The sequence below is a fragment of the Camelina sativa genome, chromosome 3 (assembly GCF_000633955.1).
Source record: "Camelina sativa cultivar DH55 chromosome 3, Cs, whole genome shotgun sequence".
Lineage (NCBI taxonomy): Eukaryota > Viridiplantae > Streptophyta > Magnoliopsida > Brassicales > Brassicaceae > Camelina > Camelina sativa.
In genome coordinates this window covers 25,785,309-25,808,735 of record NC_025687.1, presented here as the reverse complement: position 1 = coordinate 25,808,735, position 23,427 = coordinate 25,785,309, and the positions used below count along the sequence as shown (strand labels likewise).

At 33.8% G+C, this 23,427-nt stretch overlaps 3 protein-coding genes and 1 long non-coding RNA gene across 4 annotated transcripts; 2 read left to right on the top strand and 2 right to left on the bottom strand.

Annotated features, from left to right (window-relative positions):
* On the top strand, positions 13,459-15,266 carry LOC104778128 (jacalin-related lectin 9-like). Its single transcript, XM_010502494.2, has 4 exons — positions 13,459-13,508; positions 13,783-13,997; positions 14,190-14,618; positions 14,823-15,266. Exons 1-4 carry the CDS (start codon positions 13,463-13,465, stop codon positions 15,075-15,077), a joined length of 945 nt encoding a protein of 314 aa, XP_010500796.1. The 5' UTR covers positions 13,459-13,462; the 3' UTR covers positions 15,078-15,266.
* LOC104779316 (GTP-binding protein OBGC, chloroplastic-like) lies at positions 17,004-18,041 on the bottom strand. Its single transcript, XM_010503674.1, has 3 exons — positions 17,853-18,041; positions 17,228-17,343; positions 17,004-17,163 (listed from the first exon to the last, which is right to left on the bottom strand). The coding sequence occupies exons 1-3, from the start codon at positions 18,039-18,041 to the stop codon at positions 17,004-17,006; spliced, it is 465 nt and encodes a 154-aa protein (XP_010501976.1).
* LOC104778127 lies at positions 18,254-19,037 on the bottom strand. Its single transcript, XR_766404.1, has 2 exons — positions 18,749-19,037; positions 18,254-18,544 (listed from the first exon to the last, which is right to left on the bottom strand). It is a non-coding gene; the product is annotated as an uncharacterized LOC104778127 (long non-coding RNA).
* LOC104778126 (jacalin-related lectin 8) lies at positions 20,507-22,459 on the top strand. The gene is made up of 4 exons (XM_010502493.1): positions 20,507-20,561; positions 20,935-21,149; positions 21,369-21,794; positions 21,977-22,459. The coding sequence occupies exons 1-4, from the start codon at positions 20,516-20,518 to the stop codon at positions 22,232-22,234; spliced, it is 945 nt and encodes a 314-aa protein (XP_010500795.1). The 5' UTR covers positions 20,507-20,515; the 3' UTR covers positions 22,235-22,459.

Genomic DNA, 23,427 nt, shown 5'->3' with positions numbered 1-23,427 from the left:
ACTTGTTATAAAATTGTATGTGATCAACTGAGTTGGGCAGAGTTCATGAACATGCCCCAACATTTAGGCTTAAGACATCAACACTTATAAGCTAAGAGAAGTGAGCTTTTTCCTATTGGCAAATTTTGGATAGTTTTTTGTCTTTTTAAAGACGTAGTGACGAAATTACATCTATATATGGTCCTTCTTATTTATATACCAGATCTGATATTGAACTATATTAAATACAAGTAGGTTTAGTTTTCATTATATCTTTCGTAGTTAGGAATCGATTCAGTTATACGCTTTATCAAAAATTAACGGGAGATTTGCAAAATTAGACTACAAACTTGAGTCAATTCCAATGTTAGACCCCTCTTTTTTTTTCCAATATTTGTCACTTTCTTCCTATTAAATCCTTGTTCATTCATTGTATTCACAGAATTGCCATTATTTCTGATTTATTTGAATTTTTTGCGAAAATGTTTTTGACATTCATATTCTCATCTTTTTCTTATATTTACGGTTGTACCACCGCCATCATTTTCCAACAACCATGAACAACCAAATTTGAAGCTCTTAAAGCTTCAACAACCTGAATTTGTAAGCTAAGAGAACTTCATTTTCTTCCATCTCCTCTCCATTTTAATCCAAGAAAATTTTCAAGTCCATTTATCTTGTTATATATCATGATTCTTGGATAGTGATTAAGTTGGCGTTGGGATTCTTCCGTGGTGACTTAAGACGACGTCCTTGGTGTTTGACATTGCGAACAACCACCGTAAGGTTATTTTCCGGTAGATTTCGTGATTTTTCTTATGTTTTTATCAAAATTAGACTATATTTGTTAGTCGAACCATCATAATATAATGGTAAAGTTTACTATTTGGTCAGTTTTGCAATTTAAAGTTTATCGAGTTTCGAGTCCGTAGACTAAAATGTTAGTCTCCTTAATTTCATTTGAAAACAAAAAATTTTGGTTTAGACTGCATTATAATATTTCTAACGGATACTTCGTTTACAGTCTACTAAAGTGTATTTTTGCAATTGACCATATTATTGACTTTTTAGTCCAGATTGTCAGACGAAGTCTTCGCATGAAAAAAAGTAGTAGACTTCTATAGTGGTTATTTTTGAAGTTGACCAAAATATAAAAGTATTGATCCTAATATTATTTATATAAAATTACCTAGTTGACTGCAAAAGAAGTCTACTAGTTAAAAAATTAAAATATTGGTCAACCCTAAAAATGACCAGGACAGACTGCAAACGAAGTCAACATTTCTGGAGACTTCGTAAGTAGTCTAATTGGCGGAAGTCAAACTTGGTCAATTGCAAAACTAACCACAACGAAGTTTAAGTTTTATAGTTGACGGATTGACGAAGTCTACTTGTTAGTTAGAAGTCTACTAAAAAGTCAATGGTGTGGTCAGTTGCAAAAATAACCAGTGTAGACTGTAGTCGAAGTTAACTTTTTGAAACTTTCAAAGAAGTCTACTATTTTTTATGTTTTGAATTGCAAAACTGACCCAAAAATTAACAAAGGAAGACAACAAAAGAAGTCAACAATCATAGTAGACTTCAAACGGTGTCTGCTTTATTAAATTGTAATTGCAAAAATAGACCACAAGTAATAGACTTCACAGGTAGTCTATGTATAGAGGCTTGTTTATGCATACAATGTTGACATCAACATGAAGTACTCAGAATTTGAAAACCAATTTGCAAGAAGTTGGTAAATAATTTTAAAATTTTTCTTGTTGTACTCTTTGATATATGGTATGTACTTGCTTCTGTATGTTTTTGACATGATTATGTATTATACATATGGAGAAATCAAGTTTTTGGTTTTCATAGGCAGTTAGGTTATTAAATTAGACTTATTTATGAAGTTAAACCGTTGGATTTATCCCTAAAGTCTGTACAATTGAAATGGTCTTTAATTAGAAATTTATAAAGAAGTTTTTTGATTTTTTAGTTCCTACTTGTTATATCGGTTATGTAATTGTCTATGTATATTTTGACGACGATTAAATATTATACTTTTCGATCAATCATGTTTTTGCTTTTCTTAGGTTATTAGGGTTTAGGGTTTAGGGTTTAGGGTTTAGGGTTAAGGATTTAAGGTTTATGGTATTTTAAATGGCGCAAATACATGTTGTTTTCGGAGTATGGCTGACGTTGGCATTTTGACATGGATGGATGCAAAGGTGGGAGAATGTTTTTTTTTGTTGCACGGTTGTACATACGCTGAGCTTGTTGAAATAGTTGTAGAAGATTATCTGATTCACAAAGAAACAGAGATGGTTCATCGTATCCCTTAACAGAGATGATGCTTCAGCAATTGCTCCAAGATACCTCTCCTGTCTATGTCACAAATGATAGATCAGTTCAGAACTTGATAGATTTTAGTAGTAGGAATGTTGTTCGCCTTTGCGTCTCTACGCAGTGCATGGATGGACATCCGGTTATGTTAAACAACTCTCGTTCTGTTGACGATGGAGAGCCAACAGTTGAATTTGGTAACGATGTAGATCCAAGTGCCGTTGAGTGCAGATGAATGTGCAGAAGAATGTCATGAAACTGATCATACAGATGAGAAGCCGAAAGATGTTGATGACATGGATTTCGATTACAGTGAGTACGGGAAATTTAAAGATGAAGATGACGAAAGAGATGGAGATGACCTGGGGCTAGATGATGAAGAAGGGAAACTGTTTTTTGGTGGTATTCATGGACAGTTAAATAATCCTTGGATAGACCAACTGAGGTGTGTTTGACCGCGATTATGTTAAAATTCTCTTTGTAGGCAAAAGAAGTCTCATTGGCTTACATGGCTAGAACTGTCACGTAAAAAGGGTACCAAGCCGCGTAAGACATAAAAGTCATATGCTTGTTCAAAATGCAGGCAGCCTGGACATACTCGGCCTCATTGCGTGAGTAACATTCAGTCAGATTATTTATAATGTTTTGTGGCTGTTTTTGGTGGTTATACTAATAGATCTTGTTCAGGTTGCTGAAGACGGAGAGTAAAAGTTACCTTCCTCGTAAAGTCAACTGGAATGATTGGACCATTAATGTGTATTTTGTAATATTTTCGTATATATTCCACGTGTTCAAGTCGACATTATCTATTACAGACAATCATTTCTCTTAAGGGGATTCCACTTTCTTCTCGTCTTTATCAAATAGCATCAGATAGAGAATAATTATTCAAATTTCGGGGTCAGATTCTGCTACAAATTCGCAAATACAAATTCCTTGTCCAATCTGCAACCACTGTGGTAGATCTACGGTACTTGTGAAATCATGGACAAATGCAAATCCAGGAAGAAATTTCTTCAGGTGCACTGTTGATGGTTTTTCTCGTTGGTCAGACGAAGAACCATCACATGGATGGCAAAAGCGGAGCTTATTGGAGTCGAGGGACGAGATTCGTCGGCAGAAAGAAGAAATCAAGGTACTTGAAGAATCTATAAGAGCAATGAATAAACAAGTTGTTAATGGTTTGTTGACCTCTCATTTGGTTAACAAATATGAGGAAGATAAGAAACAGTTTGAGTGTGAGGCTATGACAGCCAAAGATAGGGAAAATATGCTTCGTCAATTCATGGTTCTCTCTTGGATAGGTTTCATTGTTGTCATCGCAATGTGTCTTGGGATGTGTACAACATATCTAAGTTAACTTCAATCAGATGTCTATTAAACTTTCAATGTATGCTATTGTTTCAAGTCAACATATTGTACCCATTCGATATATCTACATTCGTTGTACCCTTTCGCTATCTATACATTCGTTGTACCCTTTCGCTATCTCTACATTCGCTGTACCCTTTCGATTTATCTACATTCATTGTATCGTTGCCTTCTCTTCATCTTCTTCTTCGATCATTGGATCTATAAAAATTCTCTCAATTTCTAGTCAATCTATTGCATCTCCTTCTTCGATAACAAAATAATAAGTTGGTTACGAGCTATGGCCGAAGAGAGTTTCAGTAAGCAAGCAGTTCCAATTTTGAGTGGGAAGAGGAAGTAATAGATGCCATGAAAAACGCGTTTGAGAGGAAGAGAGTCGTGGTTGAAGAAGAGACGAAGGATCGCTTCAAAGCAATTCTTTGTATGATGAGAGATCACATGAAGAAGAAGGAAGAGGCTACTACCCTTGTGCATCAAGTGGATCTGATCGACGCTCAACTATCCCAACTGAATCAAATATTGTGTCAACAACTTGTCGACTTCGAAGCAGAGCACAAGAAGTTATAGGAGATAAGAGAGGTTGCGGAAGCTGATGTCAAACAGTGTGTGGTTCCTCCTCCTATTGATTGGGGCAAACTTCATGTCCGTCTCGACGATTAGTTGCATCACCCAAATTCCTTTTTGTATTTTATTTTTTAACTTAATGTATGCATACTGAATACCTATTTCTATTTTCTAGTTGTCAACTCTACATGAATAATGAATACCTATTTCTATTTCTATTGTCAACTCTATATGTCCATTACTTACCAATATCCATTAGAAGTCTATAAGTTAACTTCAATAATATGTTTACTAGGTTTTCGTTGTACGCTATGGCTTAGGGAATACTACAAGTAATTAATATTTTAATAACTAAGTAATGAGGACAAGACAAGTGTAAAAATAAACAGAGGCGACCAAAAAAAAAAGAAAAAAATGAACCGTTTTCGGTTCTCGTTCTCTTTCTCTCTCTTTCTATATTATTTTATTAATTTTTAATAAAAATTGAAAATAACACATTCCCCGATAAAGTTAATAAATCTGTCACATTTTATATTATTTTTTGTTGCTTCTCGGGTTCCCATCACAGAGTAGAGGGAGTATCAGCGGGATGGCAGGTAAAAAAGCACTTAGGTGGCATTTATTGAAACTTTGTAGATGTCTCGGCATTAGGTCCGACAGCAAAAAGATGAACCACTGTTTTAGTAAAAGAGATAATTACGAGTACATTTTCATTAATCCGTTTACATCATAGTAATAAAAAGATCCCACAATATTGATAGCAACCAATAATCATAGTTTAACAAAATTTAACTACGTGAGAACAAAAGTTCTACATGTCTATTGAACAACAAAATTCATTCGAAGTCTTTATGTTAACTTCATAAAGATGTCTAGTAGACTTTCGCGGTAAGCTATTATTTAGAGGAGATTACAAATAATTAATAATTTAATAACTAACTAATGAGGAACAAACAAGTGTACAAATAAACATACAATCTGTATTATTTTATCAATTTTTAATAAAATTGATTTTTGTTAAATGTAACACATTCCCCGAGAAAGTTTCTAAATTTGACACTTTGTTGGCATTGTTGAAACTGTATAGATGCATTGGCATTAATTGTGGACAAAAGGATGAACCACTGTTTTAGTATTGAGATGTTAGGTGAAAGACAAAGTGAAAATAGATAATTATGGATACAATAACACTAATTCGTTTACATAGAGTTAATAAGGAGGATCCGACAAAAAATATATGGATACCGCCCATCATCCTAGTTAATAAATAATATATCCAACCCACAAAATAACAAGATCCCCCAACAGAAACAAAACATCATCCTAATAAGTCATACATAAGACATAAAAATTAAATAAAGAAACAAGTTCTTAGTTAGTTTCGAATTGGGGGAGGATCATATAGCCCAAAATCGTCGGTGTAATTTGACTCATTTGGTCCACGACACTCAATCTCGTGAAATAAGTCACAAGCCAGCTTCTCCCTTATCCATGGGATGTTTGCGTCGCATAATGTAGAAGGAAACGGTAGTCGAGTGCATGACATTCTATGTACTTTAATGTGAAAACACCACAGTCACTTGGCTTCTTATTCAGAGGCACTGCCGTTGTGACTCCCTCGTGGGTGAACTTCTCGTACGGGTACATCGGTTTGTGGTCATGACTGGCTAACTCCCGCAACACATACGGAACCATCACAACTATCGGGTGAACTGCAGTCGTAAGCTCATCATCAAAAGAACAATTGGGAATGTTGTCCCAGATAACGATGTGTCTCATTGGAATCGATATCCACATAGCAACCCAATGCTGAGATTTAAAGTTTAATGACGCATACAACTCGTCCACTTCCAGACCCCACTGTGTGTTATACTGGGCATACGGTGGATACTCACCTGTGTGGTAACTGAAGGCACCGGCCGGCAGAAGTTTTCCAGAACCATCAGGATTCGGCTCAGATTTTTCAAAGTCAAAATACTTCGTCGTCCACATATGAGTGAACATAGCGTCTAGGAAGGCAATTCTATCCGATCTAAACCTCTCAGGATGTAATGTGTATTGATGTCTCAGTAGATTCAAACTCGCATCCATGTGCTGGATAATCACATGGGTTTTAAAACACAGTTAAATAGTATTGAAGACTGTCAACATAAACAAATACAAGAAGTTTATTAGTAGACTTACCGAATCTCTAAGCCACACTGTTCTTGTCTGCAGTTCGTACCACCAAAGACAACATCGGGATTTGTCTGGAACCTTGTTCTTGTACGTCGTGTGGATGAAGAATGGTTTGGAAACATATATGACCCAAGATTTTTGAAACGTAGAATTTTGAAACATAACATAAATGTAGTAGACTTACAGATCTTCCTTTAAGAAGTCAAGAAAAACCTTCTTCTTCTCCTTGTTTGCTTTATCAAAAGGATTGTATGATGACGTATTTGACTTACCACCCATGATAGTCTTGGCTGTGTTATCACCAACGAATGGGGAACAATGACTTGACGCCAATCTCTTAGCCCTTTCAGTCCTGTCCTGTGCCGCAAGCATAACAGCTTCAACCCGTGGTTGTTGCTTCTTAGCCCTGGCAGTGTAGTCAGCTGCTGTTGGGATTTCTGTGTGAAGGAACACAGGTGGGTCTGAATCAGTGTCAGATGAATCAGAGCTGCCCTCCTTTGTTACCTTCTTATCCGTATGGGTAACAGATGGAGAAAAGTTCAGTTTCTGCAAATTTTGATTTAAAAGTTACATGATCATTGATGTAAACAAATAAAATTAAATCTGCCATATCTGAGATATGTTTAAGAGTCTCGAATTTGACAAAACAAAGACAACATAAAGTTGAAGTCGACTTCACATAATGAAGTCTAACAAATACACTTGATTAGAAGTCTGAGAAGTTGACAACCTCTATAAGTCAATTTTTTCTTCCCCTTGTACCTGGTATTGTGTTTGTGAGGAATCGTAGTAGGAATTTTCAAGTGTTCAGAACTAACCATATCCGTGGTTTTTTTAGTGTTAGGCTCTTCCTCTTCAGCAGTAGCTTCAGGAGCATTTTGTTCCTTTGGGTTGGTATCGACAACTGACGCACCAGTTACATTTCCCTTCATTTTGGAAAGATCTGAAGCCAGGCTTTCCACCTTCTTATTCAGCATGTCAAACTTCAAATCGCAACTTCTGAATCCGTCCTTCAACTCTTGAAGCAGAGCTGCTCCTCACATGCCGAGCTCATCTTTAATGGAATCCAAGATATTGATATCCAAGGTCGTTGAAGTATCTGGACAGTGCCTCTTTCCACTTGGTTCATCAAATGTACCAGCTCTCTTCTTATCCTCCACCTTCATCTTCGCATTGTTGGACGCATGAGTACCGTCCGTCTCCCACAAGCCTCTCCCCCACTTCCATCGACCAAAATCTCCAGTCAATGCTTTCATAATGTTATCAATTTTGTCATCTGCTTCATCCTCTTCCCAAACAGGGCTACTCATGCCACCAATAGGTCTTGAAGTGGTTGAAACGAGTCTACAGTTAATATAAAACAGTATAACTATTCAAATCCAACAGCAACATTAAACAAATTTAATATTGTAAATATATTGTTGTGCGTACCTGTCTTAGAATGCCCTCTTTGACATATTTTCGACCGCGTGAACCGCGGTAAGCAAGCAACGGTGGAGTAGGTTTATTAGGCAACGAATCGCCATATATTCCTTACTAAAATCCGGCATAGATTCATATACCCAAATCTGCAGAGGTTTGACAAATCCGTCTAATTGGTAACTCTTATTAATGTCCACCTTCTTCACATAATGGATGAGGTTCTTGAAAGCAACTCTTCCCCATGGATAATCATTAAATGCATCTATGTCCATGACTAGCCTAGCCATATTTAGACGGGTGGGCATTGAGGATTTTTTAGCTTCTATAAACCTAGCATAGATGGTTAGATAACCCAACCTAATACGATCAACTCTATCCCACTCGACAGCGTTCTTACATGCTGCGACGAGTTGATCAATACTCGGACCGATGTCTAAACTGACTCCAAGATTCTCCCAAAACTCTTCCATCTCGTCTGTAACATCAACATGTGGTTGCTCCAAGGACTCGACATCTTCACAGTTAAGTCCAGTGATGGCTTCAAACTCATTCAAAGAAAATCTTAATGGGTTAGACCCAACCATACTTCATATCTCGTAATTTTTGTTGCAGACTAGCTGAAAGTTGAGCATATAGTGAACCAGTCTGGAAGTCAATTCGAATTTGAGATGGTTGAACTGTAAGAAGAGACCCAGTCGAAACTCTCGAATCTCATCCCATTCATCTTTTGCGAGAGCTTCGTACAGTTCATCAAACAGCTTCGTATCGTTGCTGTAATATCCGATGCTTTTACACAGCAACGGCTCCTCTCCTTTCGTGAAAAACCTCCGAGGAAAATTTAGATTGTTTGCCCCCTCCATTCTACAAAATAAGGCAAAATAAGATTAGGTTTGGCGGAGGATTGAGATAGAAGAAGACAAATACGATTAGTCTACAATTGAATTGAAAAGGAAGTCTAAAATCAATTTGAAAGAAGTTAACCTTCAGTTTAATCGAATATGAAACGGCGGCGAAGACGTTAAGATGAAGCGGCGGGGTTCGATAATACAGAGTTCGGCGAGATCTGGTACAAAAACATTAAGCGAAGTCAGCAAAAAGACAATCTGAAAGTTAGAGATTCAAGTTTAACACAAAAGTAATGGGAAAATCAACTATTAGTGATAAGCAAAATAGATAAGCGGAAGAGGAAAGTTGACAAGAAAATGAAGACGGAATTAGAAATAACAATATTGTTATCAAAGTTTTATAGGTTATATAAAATTATCATAATTATAATAATCCTGGTTTTATAAAACCAAAACCGTTTTACTCGAAAAAATATCGGAAAATTATTAAGAACCCGTTTAAAACCGGATCCCGTTTATCGGTAAATCAATTCCCGCTTATCGGTTTCTTAAACAAATATAATATTACCGCCAACTAACGTCAGATTAATTTATACCTTGTAATGATTATGTTTACGACTTCTCTGGCAGACTTCTCCATGGGGAACTAAACCGTCTGCAAGCCCATCAAATCAAATTAAAACATGTACTATCTAGTAGACTTCTCAGGAAGACTTCTTCCTGTAAAACTGAAATATACTTTAAACTGCAAATCTATCTAATCATACCAAATTAATACATCGTAGACTTCTCAAGGAGACTTCTTCCTGGGAAACTGAAATATACTTTAAACTGCAAATCTATCTAATCAACCAAATTAATACATTGTAGACTTCGATGAACCCGTTTCTATGGTATATGTTCACTTAACTATGATGAACCTGTTTCTATGCAAATCTATCTAATTAACCGAATTAATACATCGTTAACTTCGATGAAGTTCAATAGAAATTTTCTAATAATTACCCAACCGTGAATGTTAGAATTCTACACTTATAAGTTAAATAAAAGGAAGTGATATAAAGAAAGTATCTATTATTACCCAATCCGTGAACAGTCTCCAATTCCTCGTGGCTGTGATGATTTATATTGACCGTTCCAATGAAACTTAAAGATCAATATCACTTCGTTGGAACGGTCCGTGAACAGTCACCAAATTCTCTGTCCTGAGGATGAAGTACTATTTTTTAAGAGAAAAGAGATGAGAGAGGATGAATACTTTTTTTGTTGCAGTTTTAAAATAATCGCAAGACCCAGTATTTGGGTTATATATACGAGACGAAGCGGTTGCAATGAACAAATACATATAATTAATTAGTAAGACAAACCGTCGCATCGAAGAAAACCAATATGCAGACTTCAAAGCCTGACTTCTTTACACAGATTAAGGAGTACACTTCATAATCTTAATTTTCCGACAATATGTAAACAGTTATCAGTCTACTGTATACGTCAACTGAATTGAAATCAACGAAGTCATCCAACTATTATAGAAACTGAAGCAAGTTCACAGATTACAGACATAAATACGCCATTCAAACAAACAGACACGATGAAAAAAGGTTCACAGATTTTAGAACTTAATTGAAAGATCTACGAAACCAAAGAGATTAATACCACAATGAGTATTATACCGGCGATTAAGACATTCTCGACCACCCCCCTTACACGACGAATTGACATACGTAATTCTTTCATTTGGTCTTTCACCTTGTCTAGCTCCTGCTGAACCCATAGCATTTCCTCAATTTCCAGGATAGCTGTAATAGAATCCCTTTGGTCAGCAAGTCCACCTCTTATTGCCTGAAGTTCTTGCATAATAGCCTCATCCCACCATTTCATAATATGGTCCTCTCCATCCTATACCATAGAAATAAATAAACCATAAGAATAATATATATACTCAAATAATAACAACAAATAAACCACCAGACAATCTAACAACCTCATGGTTATTGCATCAAATGAAAATTCTTCCAAGATTGTCGGCTGTGGTGGAACATTTCATAACGGTTTTCCTTCCGCAGAAACATTTGTCAGGAATTCCAACTATCAGGCCAAGAAAGTTTACTACTGGTGGACCTTCACTCCATACTTGCAAAGAACTAGAATATGGCTGAGTGTAGGTGTGTAACCCCATATCTGTGTGCAAAATGAGCAAAAAACGATGAGAACATATATATTTACGAATAAAAATAGCTACAGCATTACAAAAGCAAATCGTCGACGATAAACCAAGTAATACTTATCTGAGATGTTCTTGAGATTCGAAGAAGAGAAATGATGAGAATCTTAATTTCCGAGAACACAATATCGTAAATTTTTGAGAGAGAAATTTTGGAGAGAGAAATTTTGGAGAGAGAGATCACGTAAAAACTAGGTTTGACCTACAGAAAGAAGTATATATATATTTAAATTATCCGGTTAGGTTAAAAACAAGGAATAGGTACAAATTCGGTTAGGTTCAGCTAACGGTTTGGTTAAATTATTGGTATTAATATAATATTAATAGTTGATGACATAACAAAGTTAACCACGAATATTCTACAGAGAAGTCTACTTAAGCAAAACTCTAAATTATATAATATTAACCTAATCAGCCTTTCCTCCCTTAATTTGAATTGTTTATAGGTAAATTTATTTTATTCCATTGCTGAAAGTCTATGTGGTTATTATTTGGTCAATAGGTTTATCAAATTATTTTTTATAAAATTTTTAATTAAAATTTAAACTATAATTAAGGAGTAGACCTACTGTTATGTCTTCGCATATACTCAATTTGTAATCTATCTTAAATAAATCTATTACAGACTTCCTCCGGGTTACATCTGTCATTTCAGCTTGTGCTTTTTGTTTGGTCGTAAGGGAGTCAACTGTAATTTTAGTACCCTTAGTAATTATGTTTCTCAAATATCGAATATGGGATCTACTATTGCATTCAAGGGGAAATAAAAGTATACAAAATGCAACTATCCCAAAATTAATCCCTCTTGCGTAATAATTGACTCCAACAATTGTTTCAAATATTTAATGTTCTTTTGTCATTTTTATTTTGCTATTTACATAATTTTTTTCAATCTTTACATTAACTGTTCATTCGATACAAAGAATCAAGATTCTTAATAATAATAATAATAATAATAATAATAATAATAATAATAATAATAATAATAATAATAATAATAATAATAAATAATAATAATAAGAATAATAGTAATAATGATAATAATAATAATAAAAATAATTTTCTTTATATATTTTTTTTTTTGCAGCCTATACTTAGATCAGTAACAACTATTTTTTCTATCCTTAAACAAACAAACAAGACCTTAATATCAATCTTGACCTAAGAAACTTAAATCTTACAATGGAATATTCAACACATGAAGAAAGCGAGAAAAGTGAGCAACTAATTATATATATATATATATATATATATTGTCAATTTGTACAAAAACAATATATATCATTACCAAAACAAAGAATATATATATATATATATATATATATATATATATATATATATATATTGTCAATTTGCACAAAAACATATACACTACCAAAAAAAAAGAATATATATATGTCAAAAGTCAAAATTCATGTTTCATTATATTCATTCACTAGATCCGAGTGTCAATTAGCTTAATACAAGTAGGTATTATATATCTCTTTCGTAAAGAAAAAAAAGATTCAGATATACGTTTTGGGGTGTAGGTAGGCGTATCTCGTGTGGGCATGTCCACATCACATTGTAAAACCCAATTATCACTGACACATAGTTCAGGTGAAAAAATACCCAAAAAAAAAATGAAAAAAAATTAACATATCTTCAACAAATATATGACATATCTTGACAAATATAGGTGTTTCACGATCACAGAAATTTCAACACTCTTTTCTCTAATACTCCCTCTCTTTTATATTTATCATTCTACACAATTTCACACTTATTTAAAAAAAACAATTAAATTTCTGTTTTTTGTTAATACATTATTTCATTTAATATAACTAATTAATAAGTTAAAAGTTAGGGATAAAACTGAAACTTTGATCTATAAAATTACATCGTAAATACAAAACGACAAATAATAAAAATAAAAAATTAAGTCTAAAATAACAAGTAAAAATAAACGGAGAGAGTATTCAAGTTAAGAACAGAGGCAAGAAAACATTTTTTTGTCAAACAGACAGGGAATATTTATGTAATCAGATGGACGTCCATGCAGCACACATTAACCTTAATATTAGAGATAAGTTGTTTAGCTCAAGTGGATAATCTAAATTCTTTCTTTTCTTTTTTCTGTCAAAGGTTATTTTCAATGATTCATTTCTAAAAAATTTCTTAGATTGTAACTTGTGAGCAATATTCTTTTCATTTAAACCATATTCATCTTGTTTCAATAATAATAAAAAAGCATGTTATGGTTGCATCATGTACTTCTTGAAGACTTACTCTGATGTCCAAACATTATATAATCCACGTTCTTTAAGATTAAATCTAGGAGTCTATTGGTTAGTCAACTTTCTTTAAGAAATAGTATACTTGATAAAATACTGAAAATGGTGAAAACTTGAGTATTGAGAAACACTAATATATGTATATATATATATATATATATTGACTTAGAGGCCACTAGTTAAATATACTATAGTAATATGCATCTGTGAAAGAGCCAAAACCTGTATAAATAAGCATTCCGATCTTCAGCTTCTTCATCAATCACCATAGCACGGCGATCATGGTTATCATTTATATATTTCTATTCCTCTCCTCAGCCTTTTTAGGTAACTAAGCTTCCTAATGCACAGTTTTAAATCACAGCATTTATGTTTTTGTGGTATTAAAGAGAACAGAGTGCATATACACACGCCACTTTCATGGGTTTTGCATATATTAATTCTTATCTAATTACGTACATAAATTGTATATAGCACCAATTGTTAAGTTAGATAATAGCTACAACTTTCACTTTTAATTCGTTTGACGCTTTGCTAGAAAATAATGTTTTCAATATAAGTTAGTGACAAGATTGAAGGTTATTCAACTTTATATATGAAGATTCAAATGGATTTGCAACGGCCCAAAAGTTGGATGCAATTGGTGGGAAGGGAGGGAAGCTGTGGGATGACGGAGGCGACCATGACAATGTAGCAAAGGTTTATATACGAGGTGGTCTTGAAGGCATACAATACATCAAATTTGATTATGTCAAAAATGGACAATCTGTAGATGGATCAATCCATGGTGTTTTGGGTAATGGTTTCACACATATGGTATGTTTTAAAAATAAATATAGATTTTTATATATAATCTTTAATCTCTCAAAAGTTTTAATCTATCATTATAATTGCAATGGCCAGTGAAATCAAAGGTGAATTTTGTTGATATTTTAGATCCCCCATGGCACATATTTAACTTGTTGTCCCGGAAATCCTTATCAAAGTATAAACCATTTTTCTTGGCAGTTCGAGATTGATTACCAAAACAGTGAACATATTGTATCCGTGGACGGTTACTACGACAAAAATGGTGGGATGCAAGCACTTGAAATCAAAACCAACAAGAAAACTTCTGAAGTGATTGGATATCCAAAGGGTAATATAAAGTTTTCACTTGGTGCGGTAAGCGGCAAGATGATCACTGGTTTCCATGGATCCGCAGGGAAAGCCCTAAATTCCATCGGAGCATATTTTGCAAAAGTTCCTCCTACTAAGTCAGAACTCGTAGGTGGTTGGGGAGGCGAATATTGGGATGATGGTCCTAATTATGACGGTGTAAGAAAGGTGTCTGTTACTTTTATTAGCACTGTTATAAGGAGTATCGACACCGACTATGAAAAAGACGGACAGGTTGTGACAAGTCACCATGGGAACAAGGAGGGAGAAACACAGGAGGTCCTAAAATCTTAATAACTCTTAAACTTAGTATTCTTTGTCCATACGCATACTTTGAATTGCTAATTTTAATATGCCAAAACTTATTAACAAAATTAGTAGCCAAATGAGTCAAGCAGTCTTTATATATACATTAATTATTAGATTTGGATTATTTCTATTATTTTTTTCAGCGTATACTAACATTAGTTTTCTTTACTGCAGTTTGTGATAGACTATCCAAATGAATATTTGACATCAGTGGAGGGTACGCACAACTATATCCTATTCCCGGATCATTACGTTTTGGTCATTACGTCGTTAAGTTTCAAAACATCGAAAGGGAGAGTCTCTCCCACATATGGGGTTGTGTCGGGTACCAAATTTGTGTTGGAGAGTCAAGGTAATGCTATTGTCGGATTCCATGGGAGAGATGGTGGTGCTTTCGATGCTATCGGTGTTTATTTCTCTCCGGTATGATTCCTTCGTAATTCGGAATTGCAAAAGGTTATCAGAAGAACGTATATGGTTCACTTAAAAACTGTAAAAGGCTTATCATCCATTGTATCTTTAAATGTTTTACTTTTACTGTACTTGTTTCCGACCTTATTTATAAATCACATAGTGTCTTTAAGTTTGCAAATCTAATGTAATAAAACCAGGGATAATTATGCCCTATTTCAGTATTTCACATTGTATTTTTACGTATATGTAAAACAAAATTGTGCATGACTCTCCTTCTTTTTCTTTATGGCTAAGGTTGTTGTCTGTTTTGTGCATTTGTATGTTTATTTCTCAAGTTCAAACTCAATAAGTGAAACAATTGATAACACTTCCAAATGTTAAAAACTGGCAGACTTATACTCCCTCCGTCCTATTTCTAGAAAAAACATATATTTATTTCAAAAAGATGTTATTTTTAAATTATCAGTGCTCTTTTTAATAGTTATTGGTGATGAATTGTAAATTTCAAAAAAAAACAAAATAGCTTACTATTGGTTTAGAGTTATAAAAAATTAAAATTACAAAAAACAAGAAATTTATAATCAAGTTTTAATATGTTTTGTTAGTATGTGTGAAAAGTCTAAAAAATATAATCAAATAAGAACATAAGGAGTATAATTTAACAAGACAAAGGTAAATTCAGATTCATTATTAAAAATATATATATATTCTTATTTTAGCAGATAGTAATAGCCTTAATTTTTTTGTCAACCAAATAAGGTTTTTTAATTATTTCCATTCTCCAGATGTAGACTTTACAAAAACTATATTATTACATCTATCTCGTCAACTTTAATTTACGAGAAAGCTAGAAAGAAACTAAATTTTACAACGACATAACATTTTAAATACAATATCTAGTGTGCGAGCAAACACATACAACTTATTTAAGAAAATAATTTAAAGACAATAGATCAAAGAAAAGAGATTTCTTAATTGATCAAGATGAGCTCAACGATTACAAGAGAGTTCCCCCTGGCTTGGATAGCAAGTTAAAGTTATTTTTCTAAAGTTAACTTAAGCATATATTGGTTATTGAGTAGAGAAATTGTGTCATTTACTTGTTGGCCGGCCGAGCTCCCTAAAAAGAATCTTTTACCAAACAAAACGAAAAGTTACAATCAATCTGGAGTTACAAACTTCCATCTTATAACTCAACACATGAAGAAGGCGGGAAAATTGAGTAATTAATTTATCTATAATCCAAAGTAAAATTCATAAACCTTCGTAGAGTTCATTCACCAGATATGTGAATGTGATGGGATTAGTTAAATACAAGTAGGTTCACAGTATATCTTTCGTAGTTATGAATCAATCTTGAGCTAAGAAACTTCAAATCTTACAAATAATACTGAACACATGAAGAAGACGGAAAAAGTGAGTAAGTAATTAATCGTCTATAGTGCAAAGTCAAAACTCATGATCCTTTCCTATTCACATTCACATGCGAAATCTGTGATGGGCGGTTTGGCGGTTTTGGGATGAGACTTGTTATAAAATTGTGTGTGATTAACTGAGTTGGGCAGAGTTCATGAACATGACCCAACATTTAGGCTTAAGACATCAACACTTACAAGGGCATCATTAATGGGGTAACTTTTTTTTGTGTTCTTAGATTATATATATAGTGAAAATAATGTAAGATCAGTAGTTAAGATCATATATGGAAAAAATGGGGAAACTAATTTTGGTGTTTTTAGAATAAAAATATAGTGAAAATCATCTCAAACCATCTTTACAATGTTCTCCATATAGATCAAACATCTAAAGACTCTTAGACTTTCTAGAGGAGAGCTACAATTAACGTTCCTAAGAGCTTCGTACTAGAAGAAAAAGAGTTGAGTTTGGTACATTTGGTAAGCGCTCTCTTACACTTCTATCTACAAACAAATTAGCATTAACTTAGCAGTCAAGCTCTCTTACACTTTTTCTTCTTCCATTTAGTAAACGCTCTTTGCCTCTAGCCTGTCTCACCACCATCCCAGGAGCCACTTTCACCACAACACTATCTCCTTTAGCTACACTCTGCATCTTCCCTCTCCCATGTTCCCCACGTCCCCCTCTGAAATGCACACTCTTACGAAACGGCAACAACGAATTCATAAGACCCATCAACCTCTACATACACATTCCCTCCTCTCCCTCCATCTCCACCAGAAGGTCCACCAAAAGGAACAAACTTTTCTCTCCTAAACGCCACCACACCGTTCCCTCCATCACCAGCTTTAACAAATAGTGTGTTCTATAAAGCTTTATCTCATCATGGATTAGGTCAGACAACAAAACTTTCATCAGGGGATCAAGCGGACAAACAAGAGTTAAAGTAGTGATAAACCAGCAATGTAATTACTCATTGATTAGAGATCAAACGAACAATATAACTAATCACAATAAAATTACACAAGTTAAAGCTTTATTCAGGGGATCCAACAAACACACCAAGACTCAAGTAATGAGATAAACCAGCAATGTCATTAATCATTTATTAAGTCAGAGATCAGTGTAAATCCCAAACAAATTGCACAAACAAAAGCAATAACTTCAAACTTTGGGTAGATCAAACAGATNATGTTCTCCATATAGATCAAACATCTAAAGACTCTTAGACTTTCTAGAGGAGAGCTACAATTAACGTTCCTAAGAGCTTCGTACTAGAAGAAAAAGAGTTGAGTTTGGTACATTTGGTAAACGCTCTCTTACACTTCTATCTACAAACAAATTAGCATTAACTTAGCAGTCAAGCTCTCTTACACTTTTTCTTCTTCCATTTAGTAAACGCTCTTTGCCTCTAGCCTGTCTCACCACCGTCCCAGGAGCCACTTTCACCACAACACTATCTCCTTTAGCTACACTCTGCATCTTCCCTCTCCCATGTTCCCCACGTCCCCCTCTGAAATGCACACTCTTACGAAACGGCAACAACGAATTCATAAGACCCATCAACCTCTACATACACATTCCCTCCTCTCCCTCCATCTCCACCAGAAGGTCCACCAAAAGGAACAAACTTTTCTCTCCTAAACGCCACCACACCGTTCCCTCCATCACCAGCTTTAACAAATAGTGTGTTCTATAAAGCTTTATCTCATCATGGATTAGGTCAGACAACAAAACTTTCATCAGGGGATCAAGCGGACAAACAAGAGTTAAAGTAGTGATAAACCAGCAATGTAATTACTCATTGATTAGAGATCAAACGAACAATATAACTAATCACAATAAAATTACACAAGTTAAAGCTTTATTCAGGGGATCCAACAAACACACCAAGACTCAAGTAATGAGATAAACCAGCAATGTCATTAATCATTTATTAAGTCAGAGATCAGTGTAAATCCCAAACAAATTGCACAAACCAAAGCAATAACTTCAAACTTTGGGTAGATCAAACAGATATGGAAGAGTATGATGAGCTCAACCAGCGAATCAATTACAGGACAAGGCTGCAAAATAAACAAAAATGAACAAACAAAACCCTCAATTCGTAAAGTTTATGCCATCACATTCTTCAATATACGGACCCAAACAAGTAAAAATCAAAACTTTTAGGTTTTTAGCAACAAATTATGCAATTTATTTCAATCAATACGATCGAACCGAAGAGAGAAGACAAGTTGATAGAACACAGATCAGGGACAAAATCGAACCTTCGACGATTGGAAGAAGATACAAAGACACTGGAGGAGATTACTTAAGAAGATTTCGACAACGGCTCAGCTTGAATTTGTGAGATTTTCAATTGCCGGAAAACTGACCTTCGACGGCGAAGGGAAGAAATGAAAATTTTTCTTTCTTTCCAAAACATCTCCACCAATGACGTGAAGCCACGACACATGAGAACTAGGCTTGGATCAGTTCTCATTTAATATCAGAAAATTTGATCTAAGCCCACTATTCACTTTTTTATTGATTTTTTTGAGCTTAGAACACACCATGTGTTCCCCCGTTAATGATGGCCTAAGCTAAGAGAAGTGAGCTTTTTCCTATTGACCAAATTACATCCATGGTCCTTCTTATTTATATACCAGATCTGATATTGAACTAGATTAAATACAAGTAGGTTTAGTTTTAATTATATCTTTCGTAGTTAGGAATCGATTCAGATATAAGCTTTATCAAAAATTAATCCGTCTTGCGTAATAATTGACTCTATTAATTGTTCCAAATATTTAATGTTCTTTTGTCATTTTTATATTGCTATTTAGTATTTACATAATTTTCTCCATGATTAATTAATTAATTACTTAATTTGGACTAATAATAAATAAGTCAACTCTGAAGAGGTATGGAATGAGACGTTAGGCCATCTGCATTGGGGGAATACCTAAGGTGTTCTAAGTTTTTTTAAAATCAAAAATATAGAGAACAGTGGTTGAAGAACATGTTGTTGGTTCTTGATGTAGAACTGATTTTGGGTCAGTTCTTGGGTGACGTGGCAACTCGTGAATGGATACAATTTTTTGCAAAGGAGAAAACATTTATTTGTTTGGAGGAATTTTAGTATAAGTTTTTTAAGTTTGCAATTTAAATGTTATTTTTTAAAGTTTTTAAAATTGTAATATGTTTGTTTGTTTTTTTTATATATCTTTAATGTTTTTTTGTTTCATAAAAATTTGGTATTGTATTTTGAATTTTAGTTTAAGTTTTTTAAGTTTGCAATTTAAATGTTATTTTTTAAAGTTTTTAAAATTGTAATATGTTTAAGATTATTATATTATTAAATCTAATGATCTTAAACATGTTCTCCCAATAACCAATTTTTTAACAAAAGATTTAAACTAACGATCTTACATTATTTTTATAATATTTTTACTCTAATAACACCAAAAAATGTTCTCCGAATGCAGATGCCCTTAGGCACCGACCAAATAGATCTTGATCCAGATATCAAGATTTGTGAGAGATAGTATAAATAACAATTCTCCAATTTGCAAACTCATGCTAGGTCATCTAACTAATCCAGCTCAGCAGCAACAAACTAGAGCAACACTCTAATACAATCAAACTTCATGTGATAACGGAATGATGATCTAACTTTCTAGATCTCGATATATATTTCACGAGTCAACATATTAAAATTCATTTAATACAATACTGGTCAATGATAAAGTTCAATAACTAAATCAAAGTAATACTTCAGAGTCACATAACGTTTTTGAGTTACGATGGTTTTAGGTTAGATTTCAGTTCACACTGATTAAAAAAATCAAAACCATTGACGGTATTGTAAATACCTTGAAAAAGATGAAAGCTTGATAATTTAGGAAAATTATTTCTATAATGCCTCATGGGCCACTTGTCAGAGTTTTATATTTACACGCTAATATACAAATTAATGTGAAAAAAATGTATATATAAGCCTCTTCATCCCCAACTTATGGATTCATCAATCACTAATAGCATACATTTCGATCATGGTCATCATCTATCTTTTTCTCTTTGTCTCATCTGCCATTATAGGTAATTAATAAGATCTCTCTGTCTTCTTCTATCCATCCGTACGTATGAATGTTACACTAGAACATTAATGTTTTTTAGGTGAAAAAAGATCAGCCTATAAAGCTCCAAATAAATTTCTGTGATCGACTTGAATTTTTTTTTTCTTTTCTCTTTTTTTTGGCAACCTCAAATTTGTGTTTGATTTCCAAAGAACTTTAAACGAGACCGCGACAAGTGCTTCCTTCCTTTCTGAACACAGTTGATGATTTGATTCTAAAAAACTACGTACTTTAATTTCAGTTATTCATATATAGTCGTCCCAGCATATATAAAATAATAATGACTAGGAGATGATAAAACATAATAGATAGACTAATTCAATTATGTGTTAAAGGTTCAAATGGGTTCGCAATGGCCCAAAAGGTAGAAGCAATAGGTGGGAAGGGAGGGAAGTTGTGGGATGATGGAGCCAACCATGATAATGTTGCAAAAGTCTATATACGAGGTGATCATGAAGGAATTCAGTACATCAAAGTCGACTATGTCAAGGATGGACAATCTATTAATGGATCAGTCCATGGTGGTTCAGCCGATGGTTTCACACAGACGGTATGTTTCAATTCATATTTTCATGTCGGTATATTAAAGCTACGGAAGGAAAAAATTATTGCAACTACACTTTCAAAAACCAACTATAATATCCAGCATAAAATTATATTTATTTTACGACCAAAACTGCATCGTTATTAAAGGTTATTCTAGAAACCCTAATAATTATGTCATATGCGTAACTTTTGTCAAGTTTTGCATTTTTTCTTTTGTTTCCAGTTGGAGATTGAGCATCTCAAGTATGAGCAAATTGTATCTGTTGAGGGTTACTACAATGAAAAGACCGGTGTGATGCAAGCACTACAATTCAAAACAAACCTCAAGACTTCAGAATTTATTGGATATCAAAAGGGTACTAAGTTTTCACTAGGAGTCGAAGGAAAAGTCATCATTGGCTTCCATGGATCTGCGTGGCACAACCTACGCTCTATTGGAGCATATTTAAAGACTCCTCCTACCAAATCGGAACTCCAAGGTGGCATAACAGGAGGCGAATCTTGGGATGATGGTCCTAATTACGACGGCGTAAGGAAGGTGTATGTTACTTTTACTGAAACTCATATAAGGAGTATGGACATCGAATATGACCAAGATGGCCAAGTAGTAACACGTTATCACGGGATGAAGAATGGAGAGACACAAGAGGTAAATATCTCTATATCCCTAGACATTATTCGTCTATATACAATAACATGTATAATGTTTATCTGTTTTAAAATCAATAAATCATGAGTACTGTTTTTTGTGAAATGGTATATGGATTGAATTATAAGAAGCTATGTCATTTTTTTTTAAATGATTCCTAACAGTTTGTATATTTATTGTAGTTTGCTGTGGACTTTCCGAATGAGTATATGACATCTGTGGAGGGTACATACGACCACATCCACGAGGGTAACTACTTAGTACTTACGTCATTGACTTTCAAAACATCAAAAGGGAGAGTCTCTCAGACATTTGGATTGGTCATTGGTACCAAATTTGTGTTGGAGAGTAAAGATAATGTTATCATCGGGTTCCATGGAAGGGATGGTGGTTCTTTTGATGCTATTGGAGTTTATTTTTCTCCAATGATATCTTCGTAGAGTTCCAGGAACAAAAAAGAGAGATAAACTACATAGTAGCTCAAGCTAATCGCAGGGATGAATAAACGAACTTGTTGGCAACGAGAAGTAATGACAGCTCATTTTGCATTTTACTTTTCTTATCAATAATTTAAAAGGATGATCATATATGTTATTATGTTTCACACAAAATATGCATCACGAATAATCATAAATTTAATAAAATATGTTAATAATTATTCTTCACGTATTTATAAATATAAGATGTATTATTTTGATGATTTTGTTTTTAATTATACTTTTTGTAAATAGGATTTCCGTAAAAAAAATCGATGTTCATAACAAAAATCTTAAATAATTAGAATACCAAAAAAAAAAAAAAATCTTAATTTATTAGATTTAAGTAACAAAAAAAATCATACAAGCTATGCCTCTTTTTTTTTCGTTCTTAGGGCGATCAGAATGATAATTCTCTATTTTCCTTCAATGGTATATAGTTTGAAACAAGAGTGGGATAGGCGTCTCATCACGAAAGCAGTCGTCGTCAACAGCTTTCTCTTAGCGACATTTGTTTCTGGAATATCAATTGTTATTCTTCTGGTCTTCCAACCAATGGTGAATCATAAAACCCATTGTGAAAAAGCAATTTGTGATCGGTTCAGTTCATATTGCTTCCGACAACGAATTGGGATAGCTACAAGAATAGTGAAAGTGGAAGTTGCATCGATTATATACACTACATTATTAGTTATCTCGGTCATTATTTATTTCGGATTTTCATATTTCTTCTACTAATGGAAGACAACCCTTCCGAGAAATTACATGAGGAGATGACGAAGACTTTTCTGTTCTGGCTACATGATATTTCTTCTACTAATAGAGCAATCATGGGTGTTAACTACAACCACGAAAGATTTTTTTTTTTTTGTGCGGTAGATGGAGATTTTTTGTATTGTTTGCGATTGACAGATGAATCGTAGCTATATATTATTTCCAAATAAATTATTGAAGTGTCCTCAAGAAAATAATAGCCAAACATGAAAAATTAAGTAATACGGAAGACGGACGATGTAAAACTTATAATAAGTTTTACCATTAAAAAAAAGACATAACCTCTAATTTTTACATTTTTGTTTTTGGTTATTTCATTTTACTCAAATATTCATTGTAAATATTGTTCATGTACTAAAACAAGCTTCAACTAATAATAATCT